Source organism: Hypanus sabinus, unplaced genomic scaffold (genome assembly GCF_030144855.1).
Source record: "Hypanus sabinus isolate sHypSab1 unplaced genomic scaffold, sHypSab1.hap1 scaffold_93, whole genome shotgun sequence".
In the NCBI taxonomy this organism is placed as follows: Eukaryota; Metazoa; Chordata; class Chondrichthyes; order Myliobatiformes; family Dasyatidae; genus Hypanus; species Hypanus sabinus.
In genome coordinates, this window is record NW_026781783.1 from 41918 (window position 1) to 58342 (window position 16425).

General features: G+C 44.1%; 1 protein-coding gene across 1 annotated transcript; it reads left to right on the forward strand.

Annotated features, from left to right (window-relative positions):
- Positions 1-821: 821 nt before the first annotated feature.
- LOC132390497 (gastrula zinc finger protein XlCGF26.1-like) lies at positions 822-1880 on the forward strand (the record flags this gene model as incomplete). Its single annotated transcript, XM_059963112.1, has 1 exon — positions 822-1880. A coding segment is annotated over one exon (1059 nt), but the record flags the coding sequence as incomplete, so codon positions are not given.
- Positions 1881-16425: the final 14545 nt, after the last annotated feature.

The window sequence follows — 16425 nt, forward strand, 5'->3', positions numbered from 1 at the left end:
CCAGCGGCATATCAAGAAAAACTAATTGTGTGAGAGTGTTTCAGTTACTGTGGGGCCAGGCACCCATGCAGCTCAGTGGGAACAGGGAATAATACCAATGGAGAGAGTCAAACTCTGCCAGTTCACAGATTGGAGATGGCAGAAATGCCCCATTCTTATGGAGACAGGAAGAGCATCAGAGAATTGATGGTCATTCCAGATACCAGCACTCTGCCCAGTCAGGAGATGATTTATCTCTCCAGCTTGGGTTGTACCTCACTGTAACAGAGTGATAACAGATCAAACTTTGGCAACTCAGGTAATCTCATCTAAGATGTTGTCCTACACCCATTGGTGGATTTTGTAATTCTTTTTACAGGTTAAAAATGAGAAGGAATTCGTCTCCAAGAATGTCAAACACGATACACCAGTTTTGTTGTCTCTGTCTGGATATTTAAGAAGTAGAACAAGTGATCCAATTGGCCATCCTTCCTGCTCGGACTGTGGGGAGGGATTCACTCGGTCATTTGACCAACTTGCACGCCTGTAATTTACACAGGAGAAGGGCCTTTCACCTGCACAGACAGTGGGAATGGATTCACTCAGTTATCACAATTGAAGGTACATCAGCAAGTTCACACTGGGCAAGGCCATTCACCTCTTCTCTGTGTGAGAAGGGGTTCAGTCAGTCATCCCACCTGTGGTCACACCAGTCAGTTCACATTGGGCAGAGGCTGGTCAACTGCTGAGTATTTGGGAAAGGATTCACTCAGTCATCTGAACAAATGGCACACCAGTGTGTTCACACCGGGGAGAAGCCATTCACCTGCTCAGACTGTGGGAAAGGATTCATTCAGTCATCCTACCTACAGAGACATCAGCGAGTTCACACTGGGGAAAAGCCGTTCACCTGCTCAGTCTGTGGGAAGGGATTCACTCAGTCAGCCAACCTACAGCATCACCTGCGCGTTCACACTAAGGAGAAGCCATTCACCTGCTCAGTCTATGGGAAGGGATTCATTCAGTTAGTTAACCTACAGAATCACCAGCGAGTTCACACTGGGGAGAAGCCATTCACCTGCTCAGAATGTGGGAAGAGATTCATTCAGTCATCTAACCTACAGAGACATCAGCGAGTTCACACTGGGGAGAAGCCATTCACCTGCTCAGAATGTGGGAAGAGATTCATTGAGTCATCCACCCTACTGGTACATCAGCGAGCTCACACTGGGGAGAGGCCGTTCACCTGCTCAGTCTGTGGGAAGAGATTCACAGAATCATCCACCCTACTGGAACATCAGCGAGTTCACACCGGGGAGAAGCCGTTCACCTGCTCAGAATGTGGGATGGGATTCACTCAGTTAGCTAACCTACAGAGACATCAGCGAGTTCACACTGGGGAGAAGCCGTTCACCTGCTCAGAATGTGGGATGGGATTCACTCAGTTAGCTAACCTACAGAGACATCAGCGAGTTCACACTGGGGAGAAGCCGTTCACCTGCTCAGAACGTGGGATGGGATTCACTCAGTTAGCTAACCTACAGAGACATCAACGAGTTCACACTGGGGAGAAGCCGTTCACCTGCTCAGAATGTGGGATGGGATTCACTCAGTTAGCTAACCTACAGAGACATCAGCATGTGCATACTAGGGAGAAGCCGTTCTCCTGCACAGAATGTGGAAAGGGATTGACTCAGTTATCCAGCCTACAGAAACATCAGCGAGTTCACACTGGGGAGAGGCCATTCACCTGCTCAGAACGTCGAAGGAGATTCGCTGACTCTTCTACCCTGCAGAGTCATCAGCGAGTTCACACCGGGGAGAGGCCATTCACTTGCTCAGAATGTGGAAGGAGATTCGCTGACACTTCTATCCTGCAGAGTCATCAGCGAGTTCACACTGGGGAGAGGCCGTTCACCTGCTGAGAATGTGGGAAAGGATTCACTCAGTCATCCCAACTACTGGCACACCAGTCAGTTCACATTGTTATTAATCCCTTGCTTTTGCTTGCTGAGGACATTCATTTTAAGAGAGAGAGAGATTAAGAAGGCAAATCAGTCTGGCTTGCAGCTTGTTTACATCACTCACAGCTTGTTTAGTTTTAACCGAGGACTCAGACACTCAGAGTCAGACAGAGACAAAGGAGGAAAAATGGAAAGAATCGAAACCAGGGAACTAGTGGCCAAGGGTCACTGTTTGGAACTTTCCTTTGCCCACAAGGGTGGGCAAATAATTGATTCACCGTACATCGAATGTGTGGCTATCACCTCATTTGATCCATAGTAGTGGATCTGATTTGGGGTATCCCGCGGAGACCACTTATGTGTTAACCCTTGCCTGGCTGTGGTGTGGTAATTCATTTGAAGACGATACCCCTTATGACAAGTCACTTTGGGTGATAATTAGTATGTGGATTTGGAAGGATGACAGATAAAATCTACAGCCACTGTTGGTCTCGTTTTACCACCATGAAACCTGTGGAATACAACATAATTGCCTTCTCTCAACATTTACCCTGGATTACAAATATCTCTCTCTCATCACCTATTCTGTAGTTAAACTGAACTTTCATACTTTACCATCTCAAGACTCCAAGCCTTGTTTCCCCCGAGCTCAATAGTTTGGGAATTTTATTTATACACTTTCATACACATAACACTCACGGGGAATTCTGCAGATGCTGGAAATTTAAACAACACACAAAAATTGCTCGTGGAACACAGCAGGCAAGGCAGTATCTATAAGGAGAAGAACTGTCGACGTTTCAGGCCGAGACCCTGCGTCAGGGCTAACTGAAAGGAAAGATACTAAGAGATATGAAAGTAGTGGGGGGAGGGTAAAATGCGAAATGACAAAAGACCGGAGGTGGTGGGATGTAGCTATGAGCTGGAAAGGTGATTGGCGAAAGTGATACAAAGCCGGAGATGGGAAAGGATCATTGGACAGGAGGCCTCGGGAGAAAGAAAGGTGGGGGGAAGCACCAGAGAGACATGGAAAACACGCAAACAATTGAATATGTCAGTGATGGAGTGAGAAGGGGAAGAGGGGCATTAACGGAAGTTAGAGAAGTCAATGTTCGTCCCATCAGGTTGGAGGCTACCCAGCCGGTATAAAAGGTGTTGTTCCTCCAACCTGAGTTTGGATTAATTTTGACAGGAGAGGAGGCCATGGATAGACATATCAGAATGGGAATGGGACGTGGAATTAAAATGTGTGGCCACTGGGAGTAGTCTGATGCTGCTGGTTCGTTTCTAAAGCGTTAGGGTTTGTAACAAAATGGGGCCTGCATCTGGGATATGATCAAATTTAAGGATTGATTTCATATCAATTTGATTGGGGAAATCCCTTTTGATAGATTTGTGTGTGGAAAATTATCAGCAATGGATGTTGATAGATATCTGGAAGTTTGAACCTCTCAGGCATTAGTGGACACCAGAAGGATTAAGTTGTTGAGTATTGCTAAAACGTTAATACTTGCTAAGGTGAAATTGACAATGAGGATTGCACAGATGCAGAGGATAATAGCTGAACAATATGTATCTGAGCATGTGTTTAAAGTGGAGGAGGAGTTTCCTGAAAGTAAACCTAGTGAGCTTGAGATCCAGTACAAGTTAGAACAATTAAAGATGGAGGCTCCGGAAAGGCAGAGACAGTTTCAGGCTGGCGAGGCAGAAAAGCAGGAAGAAAATTCTCTTACAAAGTCCAATTAAGGGAAAAGTTTAGCAAGCCTATTCTGCTTTGACAGTTGTCGAAGCAGCTTATTATTTATTTATTTATGCTGCCCCAATCATTGCCACTGGGCTATAAATGTGCAGGAGCTGTGTGTGGTCCAGTGCTTTGCTCAAGAACACACACGCTGCCTCAGCTGAGGGTCGAACTGATGACTTTCAGATCGCGAGTTCAACACTTTAACCACATGGCCACGCACCACACATTCTGACCCAGTGAAACAGGCTCTGCTCAAAGCTTACGAGTTGTTCCCAGAAGCAGACCGGCAAAAGTTTAGAAATTTGAAGAAATCTGTGAACCAGACATGTGGAATTTGCCTATGAGAAATTTGTGTGCATTGACCGCTGGTGCACATCTGAACATGTAAATGATGATTTTAACAGCTTGTAAGAGTTGGTTTTAATTGAAGAGTTCAGAGGGTGCGTCCCTGATGACATAAAGACGTATTTCGATTGAAATGATGCTGCCACTGCAGGAATCTGCTGGATTAGCAGATCACTTTACTTTAACTCATAAGGTTATGTTTACCCTGAATAAGAGTTTCCAAAAGGCACTTGTCAAGTCGTAGGTAAACCTAATGAGCTCACCCCAGTGGCCTGTACCTGTATTCGGTGAACCCTTTTCCAAAGTTGTAGTGGATTGTGCTGGCCTATTGCCAAAGACTAAAGCTCTCCATCAGTATCTGCTAACTATTATGTGTACTGCATCCAGATTCCCAGAGGCAATGCCTCTCACGAATATTAAAGCTAACACTGTGGCGAAGGCTCTTACCAAGATTTTCAGTTTATTCGATTTGCCTAAATAAATCCAGCCTGATCAAGGATGTAATATTACATCTGGATTATTCGAGCAGGTAGCTTCTGAACTGGGAGCAAAACAAATTGCATCATCTGCGTACCGTACAGAATCAAAAGGGGCTTTAGATAGATTTCATTCTACCCTCAAAACAATGATTAAGACATATTGTGTTGAAAATGGAAAAGACTGGGTTGAAGGAATACATTTGCTTTTGTCCAGATGAAGGAATAAATTTGCTTTTGTCCACAGAAAGAGAGTCAGTACAGGAATCACTGGGCTTTACGACATTTGAACTTGTATTTGGTCGCAGAGGGACCTTTGACCTTGTTAAAAGGAATGGTGGATTGTTGGGGATATACATGTTAACTCGTTAGACTATGTTTTGAAGTTCAAAAATAAACTGCACCAAGCCTGTAGTCTAGCGAGACAAAACTTAAAGATTTATCAAAAGAAAATGAAGTGTTGGTTTGATAACAGGACTCGCGAAAGAAAGTACCAGGTGGGAGATAAGGTGTTTGCCTTATGTTGACGAATCCACTTCAGGTGAAATTCAATAGACGGTATGAAATAGTCTCCCAAATTAATGATGCAAATTATGTTATTAAAGCACCCAACCGACTTGAACTAACACAGGTGGTACACATAAATATGATAAAGCCTTTTCTGACAAGCCGGACCATCTGTGAGTGTTGTTGTCAAAACAAATGAAACTGGCAACCCTGACAATGAAACACTTGACTCGTCTGAGACTTTTCAGAAGCCAAACATGGTCCCAGTTAGGCTAATGAATTCGGTTGTTCCAGAAAACATTGCTTGCTAACAGTTGTCTCATCTGCAGCCAAAGCAACAACAACAGCTGAAGGAATTAATTCTGAAGTTTAAAGATTCATTTCCCGATGTTCCCAAGCAAACAACGGTCGCAGTACATGATGTAGATGCTGGTCAAGCCAAACTGTTTAAACAACACTCACTTCACATGAACATGGAAAAGTGTAAATTGGCTGACCAGAGAATTGAGTATATGCCGGAGAATGGTATTATTACGCCTTCAAAATGAGATTGGAGTCACCCTGCGTTATTGTGCCGAAACCTGATGGTCGTGTTAGATTTTGCACTGATTATAGAAAGGTAAATGCAGTAGCAAAAACAGATGCTTATCCTATCTCTAGAGTGGATGATTACATCGATAAGGCTGGGAAAGCTAATTTCTTACAAAGATTGATCTGTTGAAAGGGTATTGGTGTGTTCCATTGACGGACAGAGGTAGAGAAATTTCTGCGTTTGCGACACCATCTGGGATGTATGAATACAATGTTTTGCCTTGTGGAAGGAGACATACTCCAGGAGCATCCCAGAGAATGTTTGATTTTGTAATTCGAGGGTTAGAACACTCAGATACCTATATTGATGACTTTAGTTACAGGGAGTGGCACTTGGAAAGAGCATATCTCTGCAGTAGAAAAGCTATTTGACAGGCTTTCCTAGGACAACCTTACAGTGAATTTGGCCATGCCAGTGTGACCTGTCTTGGCTATGTTGTCGGTCAAAGCAAGTTGGCTCCTGTTCGGGCAAAAGTCCAGGCAATTTTTCAAGTTCCTATTCTCACTGCTAAGAAAGCTCTTAGAAGGTTTCTGGGAATGGATGGATCTTATCGCAAGTCCTGTAAGAACTTTGCTGCTATCGCACTTCCTCTGACCAATCTCCTGAATAAGTGTGAAAAGTTTGTTTGGACCGATATTTGTCCGGAGGCATTTGATTTATTGTTATCAGTATTTGAGATTAGGCCAATCAATGTAGTGCTGTCAGCAAATTTACTTAGCAGATTGGAGCTGTGGGTGGCAACACAAGTCATGGGTGCACAGAGAGTAAAGGAGGAGGCCAAAGAGACAACCCTGTGGGGTATGTGTGCTGAGTGTCAGAGAAACAGAGCAGATGGAGCCCACTCTTACAACCTGCTGGCGATCTGACAGGAAGTCCAGGATCCAGCTACACAAAGCAGGGTGAAGGCCGAGGTCTCTCAGCTCCATGTCGATACATCACGACTTTCATGTGGCTACTTCTCTGCCCATGACTGCAAGGAACTGCAGAGAACTTTGGAGAGCAGAGAACATCAGAGAAACAAGCCTCCACTCCATGGACTCTTCCCACACTTGCCCTCCCTCGGAAAAGCAGTCCATGTACTCAAATAACCTCATAACCTGGACAGTCTTGCTGCAAGCCCGCTCCCCCATCGGGGAAGAGATACAAAAGCCATAAAGTGCGTAAACCAGGCTGAAGGATGGCTTCCTGTCTGCAGTTATAAGCCAAATGAATGATAAAATAGTCTCGACCTCACAATGTAACTCGACGTGACCCTGCACCATATGTCTATCTGCACTGCACTTTCTCTGCAGACACAATGCTTTGTTACAGTGATTATTTTGTTGTACATCAGCTCAACGTACAGTTGTAATGTATTGATCTGTGTGGATGGTACATCAGGCAAGATTCTCACTGGAACTCAGTACATGATGATAATAAACTAATTCCCCATTTTAATTGTGTGGAAATATTAGACAGACTGAGCTTCTGCTCTGGAACCGCAGAAGGAAACTGAACTGTTATCGTTTCTGTGGAAAGCAAATATATGGAAAAGGCTTCAATCTCACATTACGATCTGCGGTAACTGCGATCAGGTGACCGGTGGTGGGTCTCCCATATCAATATCTGAATCAGGTTTAATAGCACCAGCATATGACATGAAATTCGTTGTACCTGTAATAAACTATTTTAATTGCGTAAATGCAATAAACATTTAACTGTGTGGAACTATTTGACTGATTGGGTTGTTGCTTTGGAAATTCTGAAGTGAAGCTGAACTAAACTTTACACATTTCTAAGAAGCTCAGAGAAATAGAAAAGGCTAAACTCTCACATAAACGGGTCAGACACCCAGAAACATCGGCTGCACTTCAGCACCTCAAAACAGTGGAATAAAACATGTAGAGGCTATTGCAGAGAAAAAAAAACATTGTCCACCCACAACGAGAGGACGTGACAGATCCGGATCTCTCTGCCTTGTCTGAACGGGTGAAAGGTGAAACTACACGTACACGTAGAGCAGTGATCCGCAGATGCTGCAGATCTGCAGAAAAACATGAACGGGAAACGGGATCAGGCGACGGGTGGAGGGTCTCCTCCTGAACCGGTAACTCTGCTCCTCGCCCCTCACACGCTATCCGACCCATCCACCACATTCCCCACGTTATTCCATATTTACCCCAGATACATGATTATTTTTCCACACCATATCTTTAAATACATGGATGGAAATTACAATGGACATTTACAAAATGGAGAAGATAACAGCTTCTGATAATCATAAACTGGAACAATTAGATTCATACTGGGAAAAAAATGGTTTAACTACATAATGTCTCATAGGCCTGATTTGATTCTTACAAGTTGATGAATATGTTGTAAAAAAAACAAATTCACTCCCTACTGTTACATAGTTCTTACATTTTGCTTGTTTTTTCTTTCCACTTTTTCTATGTGTATACCTCAGATAAATACTTTGTGGAGATTTGTGATATATATAATTATATGATATATATGTACAATGTCTGAAATACATCTAACGGAAATGTTTGTTTGATGAACATCATTAAAAATAAATTACAAAAAAAAATCAAGGCGTCCATTGGAATACGGGAAAAAGGAAATTAACTGAAATGAGGAGTCAACGGACCGCACCGTGACACGAATAGCATGCAGAATGATGTCGGGCCGAATGCACTTGTTTCCAATTAACTTAGTGTCGTTGAAGGTGCTGCTCCATACAAATGTCATCATTCATAGCTCACGATGTATGTCACAATTTTAACATAAACCAACTCCAGACTCCAGACTCTTGTTCTAAAAATAGCTTAGGGAATGCAGAATCTACTTTAAGACTATTTACCAGATCAGAGGAACAGCGGATAAGAATGAGAAAAAAAAAATACACCCGCGCACATTGAATCAGAGACTCACAAGACCGTGGGAACACTTTTTCACACTGTAGCAAAGACTGACAGGTACAGAATGAAACCCACTCTCTCACACTGTGGCAGAGACCGGCATGTACATAAAAAAAATGCATACACTCACACCGAATCTGAGCGTGACACCTTCAGAACCTCACACACTCAGTCTGTACCACTGATATGCACAAAATGAAACCCACACTCTCACAGTGCACTGAGGCCAGTGAGTACAAAACGAACCACTTCTCTTCACACTATTCCCGCGGCAAGCCGATAGAGACTGATCAACACACTCGATTGAATGTCTCCAGTTTCTTGATTGTCTTTGTCTTGCCGTCGTTCTCTATCACTAACCCGCAATTTATGTGAATTTCATATCAATCATCTCTTCAATTTCAGCTCGAAACCTACTGTATCCTGAATCCTTTTCTGTCCAGCAGACTGAAGTATTGTTCTCTGTTCTCACAACTCACTGTTTTATTCCTCTCGTTCCGCTATGAATTTCTCTTGTTTCTGCAACATGGTCCTGCGACAGTTTCAATGAAACTTCAGCTTATTCAGTAAGCAGACTGTGTTCAATCATGGCCAGTCATGGAAGAGAAAGGCATGAACAGGGCCGTCGGCAAATAACGTAATATAGTTACTGGAGAGAGAGTGAGAGAAGCTTCCACAAACACACACACACACACACACACACACACACACACACACACACACACACACACACGCACACACACACACACACACACACACGCACACACACACACACGCACGCACACACACGCACGCACGCACACACACACACGCACACACACACACACGCACGCACTCTCACACACACACTCACACACACACGCGCGCGCACACACACACACACACACACACACACACGCACGCACTCTCTCTCACACACACACGCACGCACTCTCTCTCACAGACACACACACACACACACACACACACACACACACACACACACACACACACACACACACACACACACACACACACACACACTAACACGCCCACGGATACACATACCGATACGAAAGATGTGGGGTAGATAGATTAAGAGATGGAGGGAACCGTCACAACTCTGGACTTCGACGTATCAAAATTCAATATCATACTGGAGTAGGTGATCTAAATGAATCAAGCATTAATGCCGTCTAGACCCTAATGTCGTCTAGGGTGAACTGGTCAGAGAGTTTGTGTACACAGCGGGTATGTTTTATCTCTGGTGGCACATTGTTCGACGGGGTGGGGTGGGTTTATTGCCGGAACCTTGACGCCAGTTTCTCAGTAGTTAATCAATCAAATGTGAAACGTGACTTCCCTCACACTCCTGCTCACAAACTCTCTCAGAACCACACAGAACATGACTGTTACTATTTTATCAGTGAACATGGATGTCACGATACAGGCCAGTCTGATGCTGTCATCAGAAAATCAAAATGATCATTTTATTACTTCAGTTGGACTCACTCGAATAAACTCACTCCCTGGTTCACAAACAAAAGAGAGCAGAGATACACGGTAAATGTAGGAATTTCGAATTGTTGAGAGAAAAGTATTCGTATAAATGCTGATCGAACATGAAATGTGCTGCCTATGTGAGTTTTATTTCAATCAGATGCAGAATGAAACCCATACTCTCAAAAAGTAACAGAGAATGACATATACAGAGTGAAACCCACACTCTCACACTGTAGCAGAGACTGACAGATAGAGAATGAAACACACACTCTCACAGTGTAACAGAGACTGACAGATACAGAATGAAACCCAACCTCTCACACTGTAATAGAGACTGACAGCTACAGAATGAAACCCACACTCACACTGTTACAGAAACAGGATCTATTAGAAGATAAAACCGCAGGTGTGACAGTGAAAATTGCCGAATATGTTGGAAAAATCGATTCCGGATTGTTTGTGGCAAGAGAACCACAGTGAAAGTTTCTGGTTGGAAAATGCCAACAGTCGTGACCGCTGCCAATACAACTGTGGAAAGTTGTAAACGAAGCCGCTCATTACTCACATAATGCTCTCATTACACATTTTGATCGAATTACACAGACTGAGGTAAAGCCAATTGATAGGGACGTGTTCCTGTTACATTTCCACATTATTTGCCCCTGAGACACTGCCGATGATGCAATTTGATTGTTCAGTAACAGTGGTCCAATGTGGGACTTGTCTCTAGAGATCGATGCCCTGTATAAATCAGAGCCTGTTGCAGTACGTCAGTCCAGAGTGTCTTGCCGAGCTGTGGAATTCAGTGCAATAGCGTTCACTGCGTCACTCAGATGGGATATCCAGTAATCTGGCGGATTGAAGACATTTACTACCCGGTTATTTCAGCCGTTGGAGTTCCCGGTAAGGCGCTGTCACATCTGCAAACGGCAGAAACTGAGAGTTAATACGAATATTCTTATTCTGAAGTGTTTTTCTCGCTACTTGTTTCCATAGTCACCTGTCATGTCCCCGCATTTCAGTCATGGGCGTAAGGTTCTGGCAATATTAATCCCATTGCTTTCGTAGCAGGCAGCGTTCCATTATGGAGCCGAGATGCCATCTGATTGAAATCCTCTCCGCTGCCCCGATGCATATAAAAACGGTGAATTGAAATGTCTGCACAGGAGGGCACCGGGTTATACCGCAACCGTGACAACCAGTCGTCCTTCTGTGGGTCTGTCCATAGGAATTGCGTGTGAATTGTGTAACTGGATAATGGAACAAAGTTCAGGGCTTAATTACTTTAGAAATGTGAGCAGAGGGAAATGAAGATGCGGATTTCATTTTGTTCCTGCAGCTCCCCTCTCGTCGGTTTTGATAATCTCCCCCAGATTTAGCACATTTACAAAACTCGTGGCAAGTTCTCTGTCACACCAATAATGCAGACTGTCAGCGGGTTCATATGTTCTGCGTCCGGTTTTGAGACAGAAAAAAAATCACAAGATCTAATCTGAGTCTATCACACTGCTGCTCAATTTCCTGAACCCGTCAGTAATTTCACTGCTTCCTTCCCTCTCTCTTGCAGTTAACCTGGTGGCGATTTTAATCCTGTCCCGAGGAAAGTGCGGTCTCTCCAGATGTATCACTCGCTACCTGCTGGGAATGGCAGCGGCGGATCTCATGGTCGTTATCTCTGAACCCCTGCTGAAGTGGACTGTTATGATATATTTCAGATTTTCTGTCTTCCGTTTGACTCCCGTTTGCAGGGTCGTTTATTGCCTGCTTGTAGCCAGCACCGGGATCTCTGTCTGGCTGACAGTCGCGTTCACCTGTGACAGATTTGTGGCCATTTGCTGTGTAAAGCTAAAAATAAAATATTGCACGGAAAGAACGGCGGCTGTGGTTATCGGGACAGTGAGCGTACTGGGCTGTTTAGAAAGTATCCCTTTCTATTTTACATTACAGCCTACGAAGATAATTAATGGAGTTTTCTATGGCTGTTTGACCAAAAAGAGCTTTTCTGCGTCCCACACGTGGGGCGCATTTGTGATGATTCATCGCATTTTCATGCCTGTTCTCCCGTTGTTTCTGATTTTATTGTTCAATGTTCTGACCGTTAGACGGATTTGTTTCGCCAATAAAATCCGGATGGGGCTGCGGGGCCGCAGTGACGGAAAGAATGACAAGGATCCGGAGACGGAGAGCCGAAGGAAATCGGCCGTTTTACTGTTGAGTATAACCGGGAGTTTTATATTTCTGTGGTTAACACGGGTGGTAATCGATATCTACCAGTGGATTACAAAAATCACTCGCTACTCGGCCGTGGACCCTGTTTATATCGCAGACTCTACGGCTGTAATACTGCAGGTCCTCAGCTCCTGCACCAACACATGTATTTACGCCGTGACTCAGAGCAAGTTCAGAGAGGAGCTGAAGAACGCGGTGAAATACCCGCTGAAAATGTTAACTAATTATGTTAAATCATAGAGCGACCAGTTCCGTTCTGCAGTACACAGAACTCAAACACCACGTTCCCTCTATATCTGACTGCCGATATGTAGAACAACCGCCAACAGCTGAGCTCTCTAAAATACGGATATGTTTTTTTTTCTTTTTTCAACTCCGGCTCCATCTGCGGACGGCTCTCTCATTGTCCCAGCATATTTCCGTCTTTACCTCCGTTCACGTCTCAAGGCCTCGTGACATTCTGTTTTCTTACTTCGCCTTCTATTCTTTGTTTCTCTCTGTCCACTCGCCCGGTCCCTACTGAACAAAATAAATCTCTTTGTTTTATGTAGTGCATATATTTACTCTGATAATACCTGTACGCTGAACTGTAATAAAATTCCAAAGCCATGGGAAAAAGTTGCTCGATTTTGTATTCTCTCTCTCTCTCTCTCTCTCTCTCTCTCTCTCTCTCTCTCTCTCTCTCTCTCTCTCTCTCTCTCTCTCTCTCTCTCTCTCTCTCTCTCTCTCTCTCTCTCTCTCTCTCTCTCTCTCCCCCCCTCTCTCTCTCTGGATCTAACTGAGTTCTATCTGGAACTGAAATCGATATTTGAAATCCGATCTAAACAAGGAAATTGCTGGAAACGCTCCGCTGGGAAGGTCGAGTCGGTTGGAATGTTAATTAATATTTGATGATCTGAGCTTACCGTTCATCACAAGGAAAATGAATCAAACACCTCGTGTCTGAGGATTGAAAGACAGTGTTTTTTACAGAATTACTTTAAATGATGTGGTACTGCTTGCTGGCAGAACATTACTCATTCTTTTGCATTTCCAGCTCCGTCTCACTGATACACCGCCCTGCAGCCGATCAGCGTTATATAACACCGGTATAACTCATGCAGTTTGAGTGGTTTGACGACTACAACAAAACTGTCCGGCAAGATTATATGACAAGACCACCGCATTCCAGAGATGGCAATGACCTGGGCTTAATTCGGTTGTGTGAATGCATCCCATATCCTCCTGATGCTGACTGCTGTCTGAGTACAATCACAAACAAGACAAATCTGCAGATGCTGGAAATCAAGGTACTACACATAAGATCCTGGAGGAACTCAGCAGGCCATGCAGCATCTATGTAAAAGAGACGTTTCGGGCCTCGACTCTTCAACAAGGTCATCCAGCACAAAAGGATTGGACTTTTCTACCGTGATTGCAGTGTCAGCGACAGAACTTAGACAACCTGGCATGCCTCTTACAAATAGTGTAATTGTGCAGAATAATAAGGAATGGGTGGTCTGAGGCCCCCATTACGTCGTGTTAAAATGCCACTAGCAAACCTTTGTTGGACATTCACAAATAATTGGAAACGATCTGGATAGTCAGATATGCCCAGAGCAGAGGAAGTTGACAAAGCAGTGTTAAGGGTATTAAAGGCTGCGTTCATTTCCTGAGTCAGTTGCATTTCGTCAGACATGCTCAGTAATGCGGCTTGTCGAAGAGGAGCCTCCATCAGTCGATATTCAGGAATCCAATGTCTACAATAATTCCCAAAACGGGAAGAATTTCAGTTCGGAAGCGGGGAGGTGCTTCATTAGTAAAAGCTGCAATTTGTTCTTTTGCCTGTTGCCGAGTTCCTTACGAAAGTATGTGCTCTAAAAACTGTGGAGTGTCCTGCAGTTTATTGAGGGTTACCCCGTGACCACTTTTAGGCCAGGTTTCTCAACAAAGCAACAATACTTTTTTCATGATTAACCAGGGTGGGAGAGGCAACAAGAAGATAATCAAACTTTGGTAATTCTACTTCCCCTGGAAACCGGAAGGTGCATATATCTAGTATTTACTGCGGCGGTATAAAGAGAGAGGCTCTCAGTTTACCCATGATACAACCTGGTCCAATTCACTATCCACTGTCACTGTAAGTAAAAATAAACAACTACTGACTATCCTTATGTAGTAAGACCTGAACAGGATCCACAACAGAATAAAATTCCGATGTGACAGGAATACTGGAGTGGATGACGTTGGTATCGGCGACGACGGGATGTATAGATATATTTGTTAATAACCATGAGGTATTGTAAAAACAAGTCACTCATTATCACAGCCTGGTTTTGGAAACCGTAAAACAGGAAAATTACAAGGACTACAGGTTGGTAGCAGCACTTCCTGATCCGAAAGTGCTTTTATGATAGGCTTCATGCCTTCCACTGCGTCGGATGACCGTACAGAGGTTAGAATAGCATTGGGCTTCGTGTGGTGGGGCGCAATGTACAGGGTTCACATTTTTTATGCATTGCCTACGAAGAGGGAGGTACCTACGAAACCAAACAGATTACGAAATACCCGGTCGTACCGGGCGGTGGGAAATAGGTCAAACTTTGTTTTAACGATGAAGGAAATATTATACATCCAGCCTGAATGGAATGAAGTTGTCCAATAACATTAGTATTAGTTATAGTTAAACTGAGTGAGGTTTAACTCCTGTGAATTCGGAAACAGGAGTTCGAGTAGTTCCGGAGTTGCAGTGTGTTTGACTATAGTGACATGACGGGTTAAGGTTGGCAATTTAAATCGCTCATTCTGTTGTTCAATAAAAAACAATTCTGCCACTATTCCCTCTGGATAAGTTAAACAAGTAAGTATACTTGGAGAGCACAGGACCACACAAGATCAAAGAGTGAGTCTATGGCTGCTGCCAGAGTTAGCATGTGATATACAAAATTATTCATTTGTATTCATTGGAGTTCACTAAGGAGAATGACATGGAGAAAAGTGAGGTCAGGGAGGGAGTATAGTGATATTTTCAGACGTACTGATACTGAGGAGGAGATGGTGTCGTGTATTAAGTTGTGCATTCCTTTGGGGGATTCAGTCCACTGGGGTCAAAGGCCCCATCCAGGCAAACATGCAGTATAAGTTGTCATCATGGTCAGTAAACAGACATTGCGTAGAGGGGGCTGTTCCTGTGCTATACTGTTCCCAGTTTATTGGTCAATGAATTGAAGCCCAGTGGGCAACGGATCAATGGGGTCTGCGACTGTGGTTCTCGACCGGGACACAGTGCCTGCCAGGTTGGGGGGATCAAGCAATCAGCATGCTCGAAGAGGAACTGGGAACGTTATTTAGGAAAATAAACTTATCGAGCTGTCTGAAGAAAATGGGGGACGGGACGGAATGAATGTTGTTGTAGCAGGAGCCAGTATAGGTTTGATGGGCTGGATGATCTACCCCACCCACAGTGATCCCGTGGCTACTATTAACATCAAACACTTAGTCTGATCTCCAGGGGAATTGTAATCCATCTGGGCCCACAAGATCAGTTTATTAAATAAGGGCACACGTCTGTAAAGGCACTTACACTGTATTCCAAGCAGACCCACCTGCCAGAGGATGCACCGGTCAGTAAGGACACAGACCAGTACAAGACTCCAATACAAGAGTAGATTTGTTTTCAACACTGAATACCTATATCTGGACAATCCCAGTTTTGCACTGCAGCTGTGATTAAAAAAAGCACCATCAGCATTGTGTTATAGTGGCATAAGCCTTTGCAACACCATGCACGGTATGGGAAGGATACGCACCTCTGAAAGAGTTGGCACCAGACCGAAGACAGACATCTCTGCAATAGTCGGCACCATTCTGCAAGGCCACTGATCTTTACAACAGCTGGCTCCGCACTGCAAGGTACACATGTTTACGACAAATGGCAACGAACTGTAAGGATATAGATCTTTACGACAGCGGCATCGTACTGTAAGAGTAGAGATCTTTATTACAACTAGCACCATTTTCCAAGGGTAGAGACCACGTCAAGAGCTAGCACTGGATTGTAAGGGCAGAGATCTTTGTAACTGTTGGCAGCATGCTCTGAGGAGACATTCCTTTCCAACAACTAGATAGCAAAAGACCCGCACAGCCACGGATAAGTTGGGCGTACAGAGTATGTTTCCAGTGGTAATGTGTCCAGAACCAAAGGGGACAGCCTCAGAATTGAGGGGCG